This window comes from Fundulus heteroclitus, chromosome 6, assembly GCF_011125445.2.
Source record: "Fundulus heteroclitus isolate FHET01 chromosome 6, MU-UCD_Fhet_4.1, whole genome shotgun sequence".
NCBI classification, from domain to species: domain Eukaryota; kingdom Metazoa; phylum Chordata; class Actinopteri; order Cyprinodontiformes; family Fundulidae; genus Fundulus; species Fundulus heteroclitus.
Genome location: NC_046366.1, coordinates 5,608,703 through 5,626,470, shown reverse-complemented (window position 1 = coordinate 5,626,470; position 17,768 = coordinate 5,608,703). Strand labels below are relative to the sequence as shown.

At 39.6% G+C, this 17,768-nt stretch overlaps 1 protein-coding gene across 1 annotated transcript; it reads left to right on the top strand.

Moving 5' to 3' along the window:
- Positions 1-2,812: 2,812 nt before the first annotated feature.
- On the top strand, positions 2,813-14,922 carry LOC105925202 (complement factor H). The gene is made up of 8 exons (XM_036137758.1): positions 2,813-3,072; positions 3,146-3,334; positions 3,565-3,756; positions 5,628-5,678; positions 5,951-6,112; positions 6,190-6,354; positions 13,562-13,587; positions 14,749-14,922. The coding sequence occupies exons 1-8, from the start codon at positions 3,015-3,017 to the stop codon at positions 14,920-14,922; spliced, it is 1,017 nt and encodes a 338-aa protein (XP_035993651.1). The 5' UTR covers positions 2,813-3,014.
- The last annotated feature ends 2,846 nt before the right edge of the window (positions 14,923-17,768 follow it).

Below are 17,768 nucleotides of genomic sequence, written 5' to 3'. Positions count from 1 at the left end.
TCAAATTGGTCGGGCCCATCAGGCAATACTCCTAATACCACTACCCATCACATACGCACGCGCCCGCATACACATAAAACACCAGCATCCCATCGATCACGCAACTGATTTGCGTCACATGACACAAGACAAGCCATTTTTAGACACCAGAATTTATTGCTTTCTCATAGGCTGTGGTCCCTGAGCATAATAAATGTGTCTGCCATGTTATAATTAAAATCGGCACCGAATTTTTATTTAACTTTTTTTCTGACGTTCCAGCACACACGACCCGGATATATTTCCACTTACAATCATTATATTACAGCTAACACAATATTTACAGAATAAAAATACTTTAAAAAGAAAAGTCAAACTCACCCCTGCACTAAATATTCCCGAAAAAATGTCTCCGTCTGTCATTATGCTGGATGAAGTCCCTGGCTATCCTCAAAGCATCCACTGTGGTCAAAAGATCCCTGTGTGTGGGCGCACATCAAGCTATTTAGTCTTTTCTGGGTCATTGTTGATCTCAGATAGGTCTTGATACGACGGAGGGACGAGAAACACCTCTCAGCACTTGCAGTGGACACAGTTAACTAAGCTAACGAAGCTAACGAAGTAGCGGTCATAAGCAGCGCAGAGGTGGGAAAACGTTTGTTTACATCACATGACACAATCGGCCAATACATTTTTAGATGGGATGATTTATCGCTTTCTCATTGGAGAATGATGCTGCTGCCATAGACTACTGTGCATTTAAAAAAAAATAGCTATTGAATATTTTAATTTTATTTATATATATATTATTTTACATGTTTGATCATCAAAAGTAGGTAGGGCCGCGGCCCTACTGGCCCTACCCGTTCCGCGGTCCATGGCTCAAAGCATCGATTTGCTGGAGGCGCGAGCCGCACTCAAACCGAGTTAATCGATGGGAAGTCGAAAAACATAGAGGGAGTATTAATGGAATTATTAAAACTTGAGGAATTAAAATCACCTCTGACCTTCTTCAAAGCATGTAAGCAGCTGTACTCAGGAAGAAGACGGTTTCACTCTACCCTGGTTAAATCAAGGTCAACGCTTGCGTACTTTCTGTGTGAGACTAAATGTTGGGGTTTGAGATGGTTTTTTTTACATCTGATCTAGTTGACCGATATAGCAGAGTGTGAGATGGGAGAAGAGAGAAGGGGGGGACACCAGGGTTGGAGAGCAAACAAGAGGGCAGGCTGCGGCCTAGCCAGGGGTGTGATTACTTTTGTCTCTGCTCTGGTTCTCGATAAAGTACTGCAACTAGATTCAATTCAATTCAATTTTATTTATATAGCGCCAATTCATGAAACATGTCATCTCGAGGCATTTTACAAAGTCAAAATCAATCAGATTATAGATTGGTCAAACATTTTCTATATAAGGGAACCAGTTGATTGCATCAAAGTCCCGACAAGCAGCATTCACGCCTGAAGAAGCGTAGAGCTACAGGGAGAGTCGTCTGCATTGTACATGGCTTTGCAGCAATCCCTCATACTGAGCAAGCATGAAGCGACAGTGGGAAGAAAAACTCCCCATTAACGGGAGGAAAAACCTCCGGCAGAACCAGGCTCAGTATGAACGGTCATCTACCTCGACAGACTGGAGGTTACAGAAGACAGAGCAGAGACACAACAAGAGAGACAAAAAGTACAGAAGCACACAATGATCCAGTAATCTGTTCTACATTAGATGGTAATAGCAGGTGATCTGTCTTCCCTGGATGATGTCACAGTTAACAGAACGCCAGACCAGGTGTACCTACTATGAAGAAAAAAGAGAGAGAGAGCAAAAAGTTAAAAGCTGAAATGACAACAGTCATTTCAATGCAATGCAATGCAAAACTGGAGAACAGTAGACTGGAGAACAGTAGAAATCAGTAGAGTGAGAAAATTAGACCCTGATGTCCTCCAGTAGCCTAAGTTTATACCAGCATAACTATAGAGATAGCTCAGGGTAAGCTAAGCTACTCTAACTATAAGCTTTGTCAAAAAGGAAAGTTTTAAGATTAGTCTTAAAAGTAGACAGGGTGGCTGCCTCACGGACCAAAACTGGGAGTTGGTTCCACAGGAGAGGAGCCTGAAAGCTAAAGGATCTGCCTCCCATTCTACTTTTAGAGACTCTAGGAACCACCAGTTCAGTCAAATCTCCTCTCGAGTCCACTCGGTTTCACCCTGCTCTTGAAACCCAGACTGTCCCTGAAAGAAACTGCTCTTGATACTCTCAAGCAGGCGGATCCAAGTGGTGCGCGACAAAGCCAAGCCGGTGGAACTGGGACGTAAAGATCTTATTCTTTCACAAGATGAAGAATTTGCTGTTTCATCTTGTTAGCAGCCTCGGTTTAGCATTCCAAGTAAAGTCTGTTTTTCAAGTGAGAAAAGAGTCAGTCTCTAAGTCTCTAAGACCCCCAGTTCATTTCATAAAGTGCTGAAGTGTAGATTGAGTTCCAAGTCTGTTTACTCCTGAAGTCTAACTCCATGTCAATGAGCAGTGAGTAATATTTCAGTGAGAATCCCTCCACAACAGGAGATAGTAGGTAGCAGAAGCGAACCCACTCTGGCACATAGAGAGCAACTTCCCACAGTCTGCACACCTACAGTTTAACCAGACACCTTCTTAATTTACGGTGATAGTGCCAATATCCCTTTCTGACTGCTATAGGCCTTTCTAAAAGGGAATTACCAGATGACCGGTTACTAAGAAAATTGGTGTCAGTTTGTAGTTTCATGTTTTTTAAGGCAGTTCATCTACAAAACAGTGTCTGGTATTTGTTTAATGCTGACCTCTGACCACAGCAGTCCGGGAAATCAGCTTTAACTAAGGACAGTAAACAGTCTCATAGATTTTTTTGATCAGATTTGTTTGCAACAGTGATTGCGACGTTTCAACATAACCTTTACTATTTCTTCACATATTTTTTTAGAGAAAATGTTCAGTAATCATTAACCGAACATGGCCCCTAACCTTTCTTTCTACTTTCTCTGGGTGATTTTATTCCTGACAACATGGAGGCGAGATTTGTCAGATTCGCTCTTCTGCTTTGGGTTCCTGGAGTGCTGCATGGTAAGTGTAATAAATGTCTGAAAGGAAATGCATCTGAAACTGTGTCTGACTTCTGTCTGTTGTGGAACATCAGCTCAAAGTGCACAGCCTTGCAGCGCTCCCAGCCTGGATGCAGGTTATTTTCTACCAGTGCAGGAATCATATCCTCATGGAACTAAGATCAGTTATGCCTGTGATGATGGATATAGACCAGCAGGAAGAGGCTGGTGGGGAACCAGCACATGTCTAGATGGTAAATGGTTTGGTGTGCCAATTTGTATTGGTGAGTGTTTCATTTATTCACTGAAAGAGTTTCATTTAGTACTTGTATGCCTCATAGTTCCAGACTGTGTGTTGAACAGAAGTGTGATTAGAACTACTTTGTAAAACTAAAATGTCCTTGAGGAAAAATCTCCTACTTCTTTGAAAGGACACTATTTGTGAATCTAAAAAAGCTTTTTATTTCGTTTTACTCAAAGCAAAAGCCTTTCTGCTTCATTTCCTTATTCACAGGAAGTCTTCATACCTGCAGCGAGCCCCCTAAAATCCCCAGTGCCATCATTATTAATCAGGATTACCAGGAGGTGTTTGCTCTAGATTCAGAAGTGGAGTATCAGTGTAAACATGGATTTACAACAGAGGAAGGAGCCACCAAGAAATCTGTCTTTTGTAGAGCCGGACTTTGGACTGACAGCCCGACGTGTAGTAAGTGGACAGTATTCAGAGAAATACAGAGCCCGCCAAGAGTACTCATTATCCAAACTTTGTTACATTTTCTCCTTCATAAAACACAGATTGCAGTTTATTGGGATATACTAACACTAAGAAATGCAGAACTGAGGTGGATGGAAAATGATGCAACATTTTAAACGTTATTAGTCTTATTATTCTTGTAAGACAAGATAAAATCTAGTAAAACCAAATTCCAACAGATTTCACCTCATTGAAAATGGAAAGAGTTTTGCACGACTCCACACCTACTATGACATGGCTCTCAACATAAATGGACTGGCTGGGCAAGGACAGCCTCAGTTAGAGATGTAGCTACGAGGGCCAAGGTTTCTCTGGGGGAGCTGCAGAGAACCACAGTTCAAGTGGACAGAACAACTATTTACCCTGTTCCCACTTGTGTGTAATTTAATCTCAATACAAATGTAATTGTTTTAAGGCCTTAGGGGTTTGATAGAGAACATTAGTGAATAAACATTATCATAGAGAGCAAGGAACACAGGAGACACGTTTGGGTGAAGGTTGGGGAGGCCCTTAAAGCAGGGCTGGGTTATAAAACAACACACAGAGCTTGGAAGATATCAGAGATGTGTTCAATCTGAGTATGGCATGATTGCAATTCTCCCAGGACATGGCCATCCATTAACTGACAGCTAAAACGAGCAACAAGTCCGGAGGAGCTGCAGGGATCCACATCTCAGATGAGACCATCTGTTGGTTGGAAAACAAGTTGTTGTGCACTCCACAATCCTAGTTGTATGAAAAGTGTTTATTTTTTATTAGTATTTTTTGTTTCATTACAGCTGTTAAGGTTCAAACAGCTTATTACTTCAGTTCTCTTACTGTTAAAATCTCAAAAGTTCAGGGCAAGTGCTTCAGAGGCAGATAGAGCAGACAATCGTCAGCATAGAAATGTAAAGAAATTCTATATCTCCTGAGGTTGGAGCCTAAAGGCTATAAGTATAAAGAGTAGAGGTCCTAAAATTGAGGCCTGTGGGACCCCACATGATAAAGGAGCGCAAGATGATTCAGTGTTTTAGATGCTGACAGAGAAATATCCATCGGTCAGGTAGGATCTAAACCAGCCCAGAGCAGTGTGGTGAATGCCTACTAAATGATGTAGACGTGATATTAAGGTACTCTGGTCACCAGTGTCAAAGGCAGCAGTTAAGTCAAGCAGAACCAAGACAAGGTACCAGAATCACATGCCAACAAGATATCATTAACAACTCTTAATAATGCTGATTCAGTACTATGATGAGCTTTGAAACCGGACTGAAAGGTTTCAAGAATGTCATTTTCATCCAAGAAAGATTGGAATTGAGAAAAAACATGTCTGTCTGAGAATTCTGTTTTATTTTGTGCTTCCGTCTTGGCCAGGACACCCTAGTAAAAGACACCGTTTATTCTCAATCAGATTTTTAAACCATTGTTAAATAAGTTTAAATAAAAAATAGAAGCAAGGCAACAGTATCTTAGCCATCTACACTTTCACAGTTTTATGGGGGCAAAGATCATATTAAGACCATTGTTAGATAAGGCTGCCGACTGTAATGATTCGTCTCATCTGCTGCATCTCCTCGTTCTGCTCAGTCTCTCATAAGTGGGGTAAACTACTGGATTTGTTGACAGGATGTCATTCGTGCTACGGCACTGGTATTTATCTTTGATATTCCAGGCTTCTTAGCTGTTTGGAAATTTAGTTGGACATTCTTCCAGTTGAATTCATCAATTGGATTAATACAGCTAGCGGCGGCCGTCAATGCAACTTTAGCACAGAAAAAAAGTATGTTAAAATTTGGGTAAGTAAACAATAAAAACCTACCTCTGCTCTGTGTCTTTTCCAGCATTATCTACCAGCCCCGGACCAAAGCATCCTGAACCTCCTGTCGTATCCAGTAAATAAGTACATTTATTTCTCCATTTCTGTTAGCAGTACCTGTGTACACCTAATCAAATTAACTATGTAAGCAAGTTATACATTTCCTTGGGAGTTGTTGGACACTTACAAAGCTGAGTCAATAACAAAGCTTCTTTATCAGAGAGGGATTTGTTGATTTGTTTGTGACACTTGAGAAAAGAAAATATGAGCTGATGTGTTAAAATAAAAAACAGTGAAATTACTGTGAAAGCTTGATATGATTTATGAAATGTTTTTCCTCCTTTTCAGTTGATAACTGTGGAGAGTTCCCTGATGTTCTAAACGGCGTTATGGTGCGACAGAGCGAACGGTCTTTGACGTACGAGTGTCAAATGTATTACAAGCTAGTTGGCTCTGGTACAGTGGTGTGTCACAGTGGTGGCTCGTGGTCTGCAGTCCCCACATGTAAAGGTAAAAGGAGGATAACTCTAAAAGTGATGCATAAAAAAGACAAGTAGGAAAATTTTAGTTTTTTCTCTTTTTTTCAGAGGACTACTGTGTTCTGAAATCTGGAGTGCATCCTAAATTTACAGTTACTGCCGATGTGTACTTCAACAATGGGGAGGCAAAGGAGCTGGAATGCACAGGGAGGTTTTTCACGAAAAATTATTCTGTGGTCAGGTGCATCGATGGGAAAGTTATTGCATCCAACTGTAAGTATCAGTTTAAGCACCATATGTTTATATATTAATATTAAATGGACCAGTTAGGCCAGAAGGTCGTTGTAAACAATTTTCACGGTCTGCGGTAAAATATCATTGCATTTGCTTATTTTCTTAACTATTTAGCATGAATTGCCAACAATTACTTTATCTGAGTGGTTAACTAATTTAAACAAATAAATTTGTTAAATTAAGATGAAAAAGCAGTTTTTGTACTGTAGCATTTTCCAGCAGTAGCATCCTCATCTCCAACAGCAGAGAACATATTATTTATTACAAATATTACAGATAAATATTACAGATACAAACAACAAACGCCTTTATACCATCACTGAAATATACACAGTATTATTTAATATGAGACGTATAAAGTGACAGCTAAAGCTAATGATAGCCACCATGCCTCACAGGACACATCCAACAGCCCCCACTCCCGCTAGGTGATGGAGCTGATCATAGGAGCCCAGAGAGATTGATTTGATGTGGAGGCAGATGCTTTCTCAACACTAACATGATCCAAAAAAAGCCCAATACTGATTGATACTGAGAATTATTTTTGTTTTCCAATGCCAGACAACAGTTTTCTTAGAGATACATAAGGCAGTGAAAGTCATGCAAACGGATTTTTTCCCCCCAAAGTGCTATCACCCAAGTTACCCAGCAAGCAAATTGACGTGGAAGTGAAATAGTACCTCTCAGACACTTTGACAAGTTCTTACATATTTGAACCTTTAAATTGGTGTACATAACCATGCCGCATGCATATAAGGATTATTGCCTGTGCAATGTGAACAGATATTATATTGTACCAAACCCATGCTGAATAATCTTTGACATGTATAGTGTGCTCTATGAAAACTCAGTCCTTAGGAGCTACCATCCTGCAACTTTTAGATGCATCCCTTCTACAAAATACCTGAATCAAATGAATGGTTCATCACCATCTAATGTAGAACAGATTACTAGATCGATGTGTGCTTCTGTGCTTGTTTGTCTCTCTTGTTGTGTCTCTGCTCTGTCTTCTGTACCCCAGTCGGTTGAGGGAGATGACCGTTCACACTGAGCCTGGTTCTGCTGGAGGTTTTCTTTCCTGCTAAAGGGGAGTTTTCCTCTCCACTGTCGCTTCCTGAGGGATTGCTGCAAAGCCATGGACAATGCAGACGACTCTCCCTGTGGCTCTACGCTTCTCCAGGAGTGAATGCTGCTTGTCGGGACTTTGATGCAATGAAATGTGTTGTGCTCTCTGGGACACCTTTTCACAGTTTCTTTACTTTTTCTCCCTGGTTGCCATTATTTACCTTGAACTAATGATCAGCTTTTTGTGCAATTATGCACTGTTTAAAGTTATTTAATGTTTATTAAATAACCCTCTGTCTGTTGAGTATTGTCTGGTGATAATCAGCTCTTAAGCTGATATCAAGACAATGGTTGAAAGGGATGAATTCGAGCACTAACCATCTTTTAACAGCAAAACCTGCACACACATAGAATAAAGGAGTGACAACTTTTTTATTATTATTCCTTTATTTAACCAGGAAAAGTCCCATTGAGATTAACAATCTCTTTTTCAAGGGAGTCCTGGCCAAGATAGCGGCAAAAGATTACATTACAAATTACATTACAGTTTACAATAACATCTATCTAAATTACAATTTCATAAAACAGTTACAAACCATAGATCTCATTTCCAAACTTTTGAGCAATCGTTTAAAATGTCCGATCGGAATCAAATCCTTCAACTTCCAGTCTTTCTGAAGATTGTTCCATGCTGTGGGGGCAGAGTACTGAAAAGCTGTCTTTCCAGCTTCAGTGTGGATACTAGGTACAGACAGAAGCAGAGACTCTTGAGAACGTAGAGAAAACAGTCCAGCCGCTCTTGGTTGAATGTACTCACAGAGGTATGAGGGGAGCAGACGCAGAATACCCTTATAAATGATCATATACCAGTGAGTGAGTCTACGAGTCTCTAATGCTGGCCAGCCCACACGTATATAAAGTTCACAGTGGTGTGTGTGAGGCTTACAATCTGTGATAAATCGTAGGGAAGCATGGTAAATTGAGTCTAACATTTTTAAAACTTGATCTGGGGCATTAATATAGATTAGGTCACCATAGTCCAGAATGGGTAAAAACGTTGCAGCTACCAGTCTCTTCTTCGACTTAAAAGAGAAACAAAGCCTATTCCTGAAGAAGAAGCCAATTTTCAGTCTGAGTTTTTTAATCAATTGTTCAACATGAGGTTTAAAATTTAGATTTTCATCAATTAAAATTCTTAAATATTTAAAAGATTGAACCCTTTCTATCTCTGACCCATGCAAAGTGAAAAGAGGATAGCTATTTTGCAATTTTGTCTTTTTTCTTGAAAATAGCATCATTTTACTTTTATTTGAATTTAAAAAAAGATCTAATTTTAAAAGCCTGTACTGAACCAAATTAAAAGCAATTTGTAACGTAAAGACACACGCACTAGGGTTTTTTCCAAAACTGTAAAAAACCATGTCATCAGCATAAAAATGGTAGTTAGTGTCTATAAGATCCTGACCAACATTGTTCACATAGATAGTAAATAGTAGAGGCCCCAAAACGGAGCCTTGGGGCACTCCTTTAGTTAGTGACACTGAATTAGAACAAATTTTATCTGATTTGACACATTGGGATCGATCAGTCAGATAATTACTGAACCATCCAACGGCTTGTTTAGAGAGTCCAATTTTGGTCAATCTCTCTTTAAGTAAATTGTGGTTGACAGTGTCGAGCGCTTTTGATAAATCAATGAAAAGTGCAGCACAATGTTGTTTATTGTCAAGAGCTGCCAAGATATCATTCATCACTTTCAAAGTCGCTGTGACAGTACTATGACCTTTTCTAAAACCTGACTGAAATTTACACAACAGATTATTAGAGTACAGATATTCTTTCAACTGTTCATTGATTAAAGATTCTAAAACCTTTGATAGGATGCAGAGCTTTGATATAGGCCGATAGCTATTTAAAATTGCTGGATCGCCACCTTTGAATAGTGGGGGGACAAAAGCAGACTTCCAAATTTTGGGAATTTGCGTAATATTCAGACTTAAGTTAAAAATGTAAGTCAAGCGTTGAGTTATGTAGTCTGCTGATATTTTTAAAAAGTCAGGTCAGGTCCTTGAGATTTTCGAGCATCTAATGATTTCAATGCATTATAGACTTAACACACTGTAAAAGGCTGAAAACTGAATTTTGACACATCAGAGTCTGGTTCAGGTGTTGTTACAGGCGTAGTTGACATGTTAGAGGGTTTGGAGGATATAAAGTGTTGATTAAAACAATTTAACATTTCGACTTTTTCATAAATATTTGTTGAGTTATGAACAATAAAATTTGGCAAAGTCTGTGAGTTATTTTCAACAGTCAAAGTTTTAATTGTTTTCCAAAACTTTTTAGGATCATTGAGACTTTCAGTTGTGGCTGATAAGTAGAATTCGGACTTTGAATTTTTTATTTGAGAGGTACTTTTATTTCTCAATTTTCTGAAAATATCCCAGTCGCGTTTAAGATGGGTTTTCCTTGCCTTTGTCCATGCTAAATTTCTCTCATGTAAAGCATTAGCCAGTTCTGGTGTGAACCAAGGGTTATCTCTTCCTTTAATTCTTATTTTTTAAAGGGGGCATGCTTATTAACAACAGCTATAAAACACTCGTAAAAAAATGACCAAGCTGTTTCAACATCAGGAATTAGGTCAATTCTCTCCCATTGGCACTTACATAGGTCATGGTAGAAGGCTTGTTCATTGAGATGTTTTAAATCTCTTTTTATCATACATGGTTACATGGTTTCTTCTTGTCCATTTCTTCTTGTCCATTTTGGTGTTTCTAGCAGTGGCTACAAGACAGTGGTCACTGAGATCATTGCAAAAAAAACCCAGTGGAGGAATATTTTTGTGGGGCATTTGTTAATATCAAATCTATCAGTGTGGACTTTGAGGGATACTTGTTGTTTGGGCGGGTGGGGGACTCAATTAATTGTGTTAGGTTGAAATGATCACACAGGGATTTAAAATCTTCTGAAGTTGGACTAAGCCAATCCCAGTTCAGATCTCCAATTAGTATAGTCTCAATTGAATCAAGCTTAAGCAGGAGATCCTTTAGTGATTGAAGTGCATTTTGGGTGGCTGAAGGTGGCCTATAGCATCCTACAACATTTACATGCAAGCCTTTAGAAATTTCAATGTTAAGTGCTAACAGTTCAAATTGTTTACAGAAAGATTCAGCCTGAAGTAATTTTACATTGAAGGATGAGTTTATATAGATGGCAACCCCACCACCTTTAGATGGTCTATCAACACGATACATTTGAAAGCCATTTATGTGAACATCATTGTCAGATATAGATTTTGTTAGCCATGTTTCTGAGATAACCACTATATCAGCTTTTGTTGATTTTACCCAAATCCGTACTTGATCAATTTTAAGCAATAGACTTCGGACATTGAGATGAATAATTTTAAGGCCAGATAAGGACTGGGCCAGGGTTTGGCTTTATGTTTCCAGACATTAAAAGCAGCATAAGAATTAATCGCCTTTGTTTTCCGAAAGTATAAGATTTAACATTTTTGGACGAGACTTCAATCAAAAGTAACATAAATAATAGAGGTTTCATTCAGTGAAAAATAATCATGCAACATTGAAAGACTAAGAAGTTGATTTATGACCAAACGTTTTGAGACAAACATATTTTTACATTTTGAAACTGGTATTCTGTACATTGGAGCAGTTGATTTGTTATGATCATATGTCGCATCAACCTGAATTTATTCAGAGGTATGAGCATTCAGTTTCTGTCCAACATTTTTGTGATTGTTGTGAAAACAGCAAATGAGCAAAAAGCACAATAATACACGTGAAAAATGCATGTTTAAATGATAAGTCATACCAGTTAAAAGCAGCGTGTTTAGTATGGTGAAAAATGCAGTTTGCTAGCAGATCAAGTGCAGGATTGGAGAAGCAGTTAGTAGCCAAGCAGTGCAGGCCCAGGATGGAGGAGCAGCTAGCAGCCAGGCAGAGCAGGCAATTCAGGCCCAGGATGGAGAAGCAGCCAGGCAGTGCAGGCCCAGGGTGGAGGAGCAGCCAGGCAGTGCAGGCAGTGCAGGCCCAGAATGGAAAAGTAGCTACCAGCCAAACAGAGCAGGCAGTGCAGGTAGTGCAGGCCCAGGGTGGAGGAGCAGCCAGGTAGTGCAGGCAATGCAGGCCCAGGATGGTAAAGCAGCCAAGCAGCCAAGCAGTGCAGGCAGTGCAGGCCCAGAATGGAAAAGTAGCTACCAGCCAAACAGAGCAGGCAGTGCAGGTAGTGCAGGCCCAGGGTGGAGGAGCAGCCAGGTAGTGCAGGCAATGCAGGCCCAGGATGGTGAGCAGTGCAGGCAGTGCAGGCCCAGGATGGAGGAGTAGTTACCAGCCAGGCAGAGCAGGGCCAGACCCGGGCTGGTGAGGCGGCTAGAAGGCTAGCAATAGTATTGTTCCGTGCCAAGACTCAAAGAAAGAGTCTACAAAGGTTTAGACTAAACAGCTAAAATTAAACTTTGTCTAAAATCCATAATTAAACTTATTTAAAACAACACATGCTTCTCAGAGCAACACAGCACATGGGTGACCTGCCGCCATCTTGGATACAAAAATTATCAGTTTTCGAGTTCAAGAATTTAATAATAGAAATAAAATGAAGATCACTATGTAATGCTGTTACATGCTGTTTATCTGAATTAATAAAATATTTCGATTAAAAGGCCTGGTCTCTGACAGGTTCTCCGGCTTGGATGCAGCCCGATTTAAGCAGGTTCTCCTCACATTTGAAAGCAGGCCCAAATGTGTCGGCTTTTCAGCTCCAGCTGGGGATCGCTTCCCTGTAAAGGCTGAGGAGAAATACAACAAAGCTGTTTTTGGCATGCAGGATCCCTTCTCCTGCATCTGATTATGAGGTTAAGACAGCATACTTAATTGATTTGCCCAGACATGTTCTCCGGGCGACGAGAAGTTCCTCCCAGGTGTTAATGTGCGCCGGTCAGGCGCGGCCAGGGCCTCATTGTTCAGGCCTTCTCCTTTGTCTCGACACTAAGGAAGGTCCAGGGAGGTGAGTTCCACAGAATGGCTGTGCTGAGGAGCATGTGGCTTTTGGGTCTTTAGTCACATGGCTGCTGAAGAAGGAGACCCCCCTCTCCTTGGGAGTCCCAGAGGAGTGCTGGTCGTCTGAGGGCGTCACTTTTTGGATAAGCCTCCCCAGAGCAACACTAACCCACCACAAAACCTATCATGGTTAACTGTTTTGCAGGCAGCATAACGCTCATCGCAGCTTCTCCAGACCCTTTCACATCTGTCCCATGAGCTCAGAGTAAACCTTGGAACAGAACAGATGTCACCAGAGCTGAACCTGCCAGTACCAGTGTTTTCTGAACAATGCCAGTTGAGCTCCACGGTGCCAGGCAGTGAGCAAAGGGCCTTCTAGAAGACATCAAGTCCTGAGGCCACCCTCTTGAAGTACATTACGAATGGTTTGGTCAGAGTCATTCACACTAATTGCCTGCTCGATGTCACTGTGCAGAAGTCTGGCAGTACTCGCCCTGTCCAGTCCTGTCCAGGTTTCCTAGAGTGGCTGCATGTCTCCTGAAATCTTCTTTAGGCTTCTGAGGCTGTGCTGGAAGACACAGCAAACCTTCTGGCAATGGCAGGCATTGATATACCGTCCTGGTGGAGTTGGACTCCCTATGCAACCTCTGTACGGTCCAGGTATTGCCTCATGCTACCAATAGTGGCACTGACCTTGGTCAACTGCAAACCCACTGAAAAGTAACTTATAAAACAATTCCTGTTTTTAGGGTCATCTGATTGTTGCCTTTAGTCCCCCTGTTGTTATTTCAATGATTAGCAACCTCCTCTACCACTCAGCTGACAGGATCTGTAGTACAGAAGTTTAACTGATGGATGACACCAGCCCTGAAGTCCAGTGACCTCCATATATTTAATATTGCCCTGGTTCAGCTCACCAGAACTGAAAGAATGCTCCGTGGTCCATGCAGAACTTGATAACAGATTTCACTCATCAGTGTTGGAGCAGATAAACATCTACAACATGCAGAACACTGGCTCTTCAAGGCTGGAGCTTGTCACCCTTGGATACTCATTGAAATCAAAATGTGTTGAGATTCTCATGTTTTTTTTATTATTTTCAGGTTGCAACCGGATTCAGTGGAATGCAGTGAGTTTTTATCTTTTCCTAGAAAAATCTTTTGCTGCCTTCATGTGATTAATACGTCTTGCATTTCAAACTATTACTTTTAATTTTAGTTCCTCTGTAATTATTATCTATGTATAAACAACAACCATACAACCAGTCATCTTTGTTTTTAAATGTTTTTTTTTGTAACCAGGGAATTTGCCATTAGGGAAAGATCTGGCTCCCTTCGGCTGTGCTGATGGACTGAGAACAAATGCAAGCATGGACTCATTTGTCCCGTCTTCAGATCAACCACACTGCTAACCACCATGCTGGCTTTTCATTCTGTTCTAGCATACCAATAAAGCTCAATCATTTCTGTTCATGTTTATCTATGTATGAATTCTAAGCTAGAAAGTAAAACAACACAAGTCTTCACTGGGAATAAAACCTCAGATTTATTAAAATAGTCAAAGCAGTCAGAGTGTGTTCAAAGCTGCTCACTCTGGCACGGCAACAAAACAACGGATCTGCGAATTGTTGCTGCCACTCCAATTATGACACAATAACAGCAACAATTTTAACTGATACTTGAGATATAAAAGATGACTCTATGGAACAGGATTGTTTGCTTTGACTGTTCGTTGTCAAGGTGTGAAGGTGAGGACCCAAATGCAGAGTAAATTTCTGGTGTCATTTTAATGAATATAAGTTACATTTACAGATGGGATCCAAAACAATAGATGGTGCAAAAAAAATCACAAAGGGCAGGAGGAGTATAAGTAACAAAAACAAGCAAAGACAATGAGGAGAACAACAGAGAGCTGACTCCTCCAGAAAAACACATTTCTCCTCAAGTAAACAAAATACGCATCTCACAGTCCCAAAAGGAAAAAAAAAAACAACTATACACAAACCATAAGGCTCAGTGACCTATCAACTGTTAATGGAAAGAATTTTATGTTATCTGATACATTTTTATCACCAATAGGCAATTTCATTGCATATTAGATATCCTACATGAACTTTGTTACATTTTTTCATATATGCTCAGTGTTTTAAATTCAAACAATGTTTTATTAATAATTAATGCCACTACTAAATTCTGAAATGAGGTGAACAACCCAAGATGCCCGAAGGGACACCCAGTGCAAAGGTGCCCAAGAGGGACCAACACAGTGAAAGCTGCCTCCCCCAACGCAGGGAAGAGCAGAGAGGAGCCCCACCAGGAACCCCCCACCAACACCCACAGAGTGCCGAAACCCCCCGGGGCTCCGTCGGAAGACAGCTACGCCGGAGCAGATCCAACCTTGGGCCCAGAGACCTGAGGCCCAGTGGCGGGCGCCCCACAGCAGGGCCCCGACAGAGCTGTTGTGAGAATGTTATAAATCTGAACTGCTTACATACAGCTAGGAGAGAGAGAATCAATGCATGGAGAGCAGTTGGAGTAAATCAGGATATAATGAGGGCACAAAATCTAAACATAATACCCAAACTAAAGAAACCCATGTATGGAATAAGAATAAACTAGTTAAATCATAATGAACAAAATACTGACAAATGACAGGCGCCAAATCTACAGATAATAATCAATACTAATTTATGAAACACAAACAATATCTGTAAAGACTAGATGTCAAGTTTTATTCAGCAAGTTTGTACGGTTAAAACAACACAGTCCTGGAGAAAGCCAGGAGATTAAAAAACACGTTTGTTTAATAAAGTAAAAAAGTTTTATGAAAAAAAAAGATCTTTTTTAGAATTTTACCTCCATAAAGTAGTAAAATATATTCACAAAGCATCTAAGGCTCCTGACGTAAAAAAGAAATTTGGTGAGTAGTGAGGAAGACTTTTAGTAAGCCTAAGAGTGGCTCCTTCCAAATACCTCTAATTAGAGTTCCCAGCTTTTGTTCTTTGACCTTTCACAGGGTCAACAGAAAGAACATTATTGTGGGGGGGGAAAGGAACTTGGAAATGGCTGATTCTAGTCAAATCCGGGCCTACAGCCTTCCAAAAATTAACTACAAAGTGCACACTTTATATTGTGGATTCCCTGTAGTAAAGAAGTAGTAAGACCGGCAGTAAGGAAGTTGCAAGGTTCCTATACTAAATTAGTTGTGAGAAGAAGCATACATGCCCCTTTTCTTACCTCCTTCCTTACTGACTGCATAATTGCGACAGCAGTTATCATTGGGACCGCTGATGCACTTCTACTTCGGCTGAAAAGTCCCTACTCAATAAGAGGATTTGGATGGAGCCAGAGTCTGAAGAAGGGTATATGGTGGAAACTGAGAAAGATGATTAGCCAAGCCAGCACTTAAACATGTAGGAGATGAGTATAAACTTCTTTAACAACCATTCAATTATTAATATGTAGTTCAGATAAACCTTATCATCATAGGGGGAAAGTTTTCCACTGCCAAATTGGTTAAAGGTGCAGCTCTAACGCTGCACCTTTAACCATTTATTGAGGATCAATCAAGAATAGGAAAAATATTGAATAATTGCTAATAAAAAGAGGAGAGATGTACAAAGAAAATAGTACAGAGGAATTTTTAGCAATGCTAAATATTTCACAAAACAGGAAATAGCTGCAAAAATATATACACAAATACACTCTAGACAAGATAAAAGTAGTGAAAAACTATTTTCTGTGTTGTACTTGAATAACCATAAGTAACCAAAATTATTTAGGCAAAATGTTCATCCAGAATTGTGCATGCATGATTCCATCTCCTCGCTGGCTTTTGATTCTGGCACCAAGTGCTTCTCACTTTCCTGACTTTGTGCATAAAAGCAGAGAAAAAGATGCACTGATCTGTGGAAATGTGCTTCAAAGTCTGCCTGTTAGCACCGTGATCCTTAATTTACATTCCAACGTTCCTCTATTTTCCTCCCAGAGTTGTGCACATCTCGCTTTTGACACACACATTGACCAATAAAAATGTTGTTGCTAACGTCCATGCAGACCAATAGAAATGTGTCTTTGGTCCTCATTTCAAAGGGAATTTCAAAACCTGCCCCCAGAAGTGAAGCGCATACAATTTGAAAATATTGCGATTTTTAAAACTCAATCTGAAAAAAGAAATTTGAAAATATAAAATCTGTAAAAAAAATATTGAAAAACTAAAATTAAAAACAGTAATTATAAAAAAAATGTGAGAAAACAGCAAAATTACTCTCAAAACCTTTTTTCTTATTAAGAAGGTTTTTTAACGTTTAAATTCTGGTTTGTATTTTTTTTAAATTTCCATTTACAAAACATGTTCTTTGCTTGCTACAGTAATGAAACAAAATTCACTCCAATGTTTATTCTTCCTTATCTGGTCATTTATCATTTTCCCCTGTTAGATTCTGTTCTCCTCCTGCCCCTGCCAGTTCATTCCCCTCTCTCTCCTTCTGTCTAATAACCTTTTCCCTCTGACCTGTGTAATTTGCCTCACCTTCCATCCTTCCATCTCCTCCCCTATAGTTAACAACTTTAGAAACACTCTTTGTCAGGTTCTCTGTTATGCAACCTGTGTTCTGTTCCAGCTGCTAACCACCGGCTATCCTCGTGAGCACTCGGCCTCAGAATTTCGGTCTGCATTTGTAACAAATACATTTTATTTTGTTAATTTAGCGGTTTCCTTTTTATCAAAAGCTTCAGGCTTAAAGATGAACATGGAAAAATGTGAAATCTTACCAATTCAAAATAATCAACCCACTTTAATTGATAAAAATTTGGTAAAATATTTAGGTTTAATGATTAACAAGGACCGCACTGAAAATTACAGAACAAATATTCAACCCATTTTACAAAAAAAATCAACAAATATTTGATAGTTGGCTCCAAAGGAACATTTAAATTTTTGGAAGAATATTGTTAGCAAAAATTAAAGGGATGGCAAAATTAATATATCCAGCATATATCTTAAATATACCAAATACTACGATACATTTTTTTTATCAAATTCATCACAATTTCATCTGGAATAAAAAACATGTGATCAGAAAAAATGACATAGTAAAATCAGTAGAAAAAAGAGGAACAAATGTAATTGATTTTGAAGTGATGAATGTTGTGATAAAATTAAAATGGCTGCAGACATTTATTAAAAATTAAAAGATGTTATGGTTTAGTTTCCCTTCACAACTTTTTAAAAAAATTGGAGCAATGAAATATGTAACTTTGATCCTGCAAAACTACCGATTAAATTGTCAGACTACCACACAAGCATTCC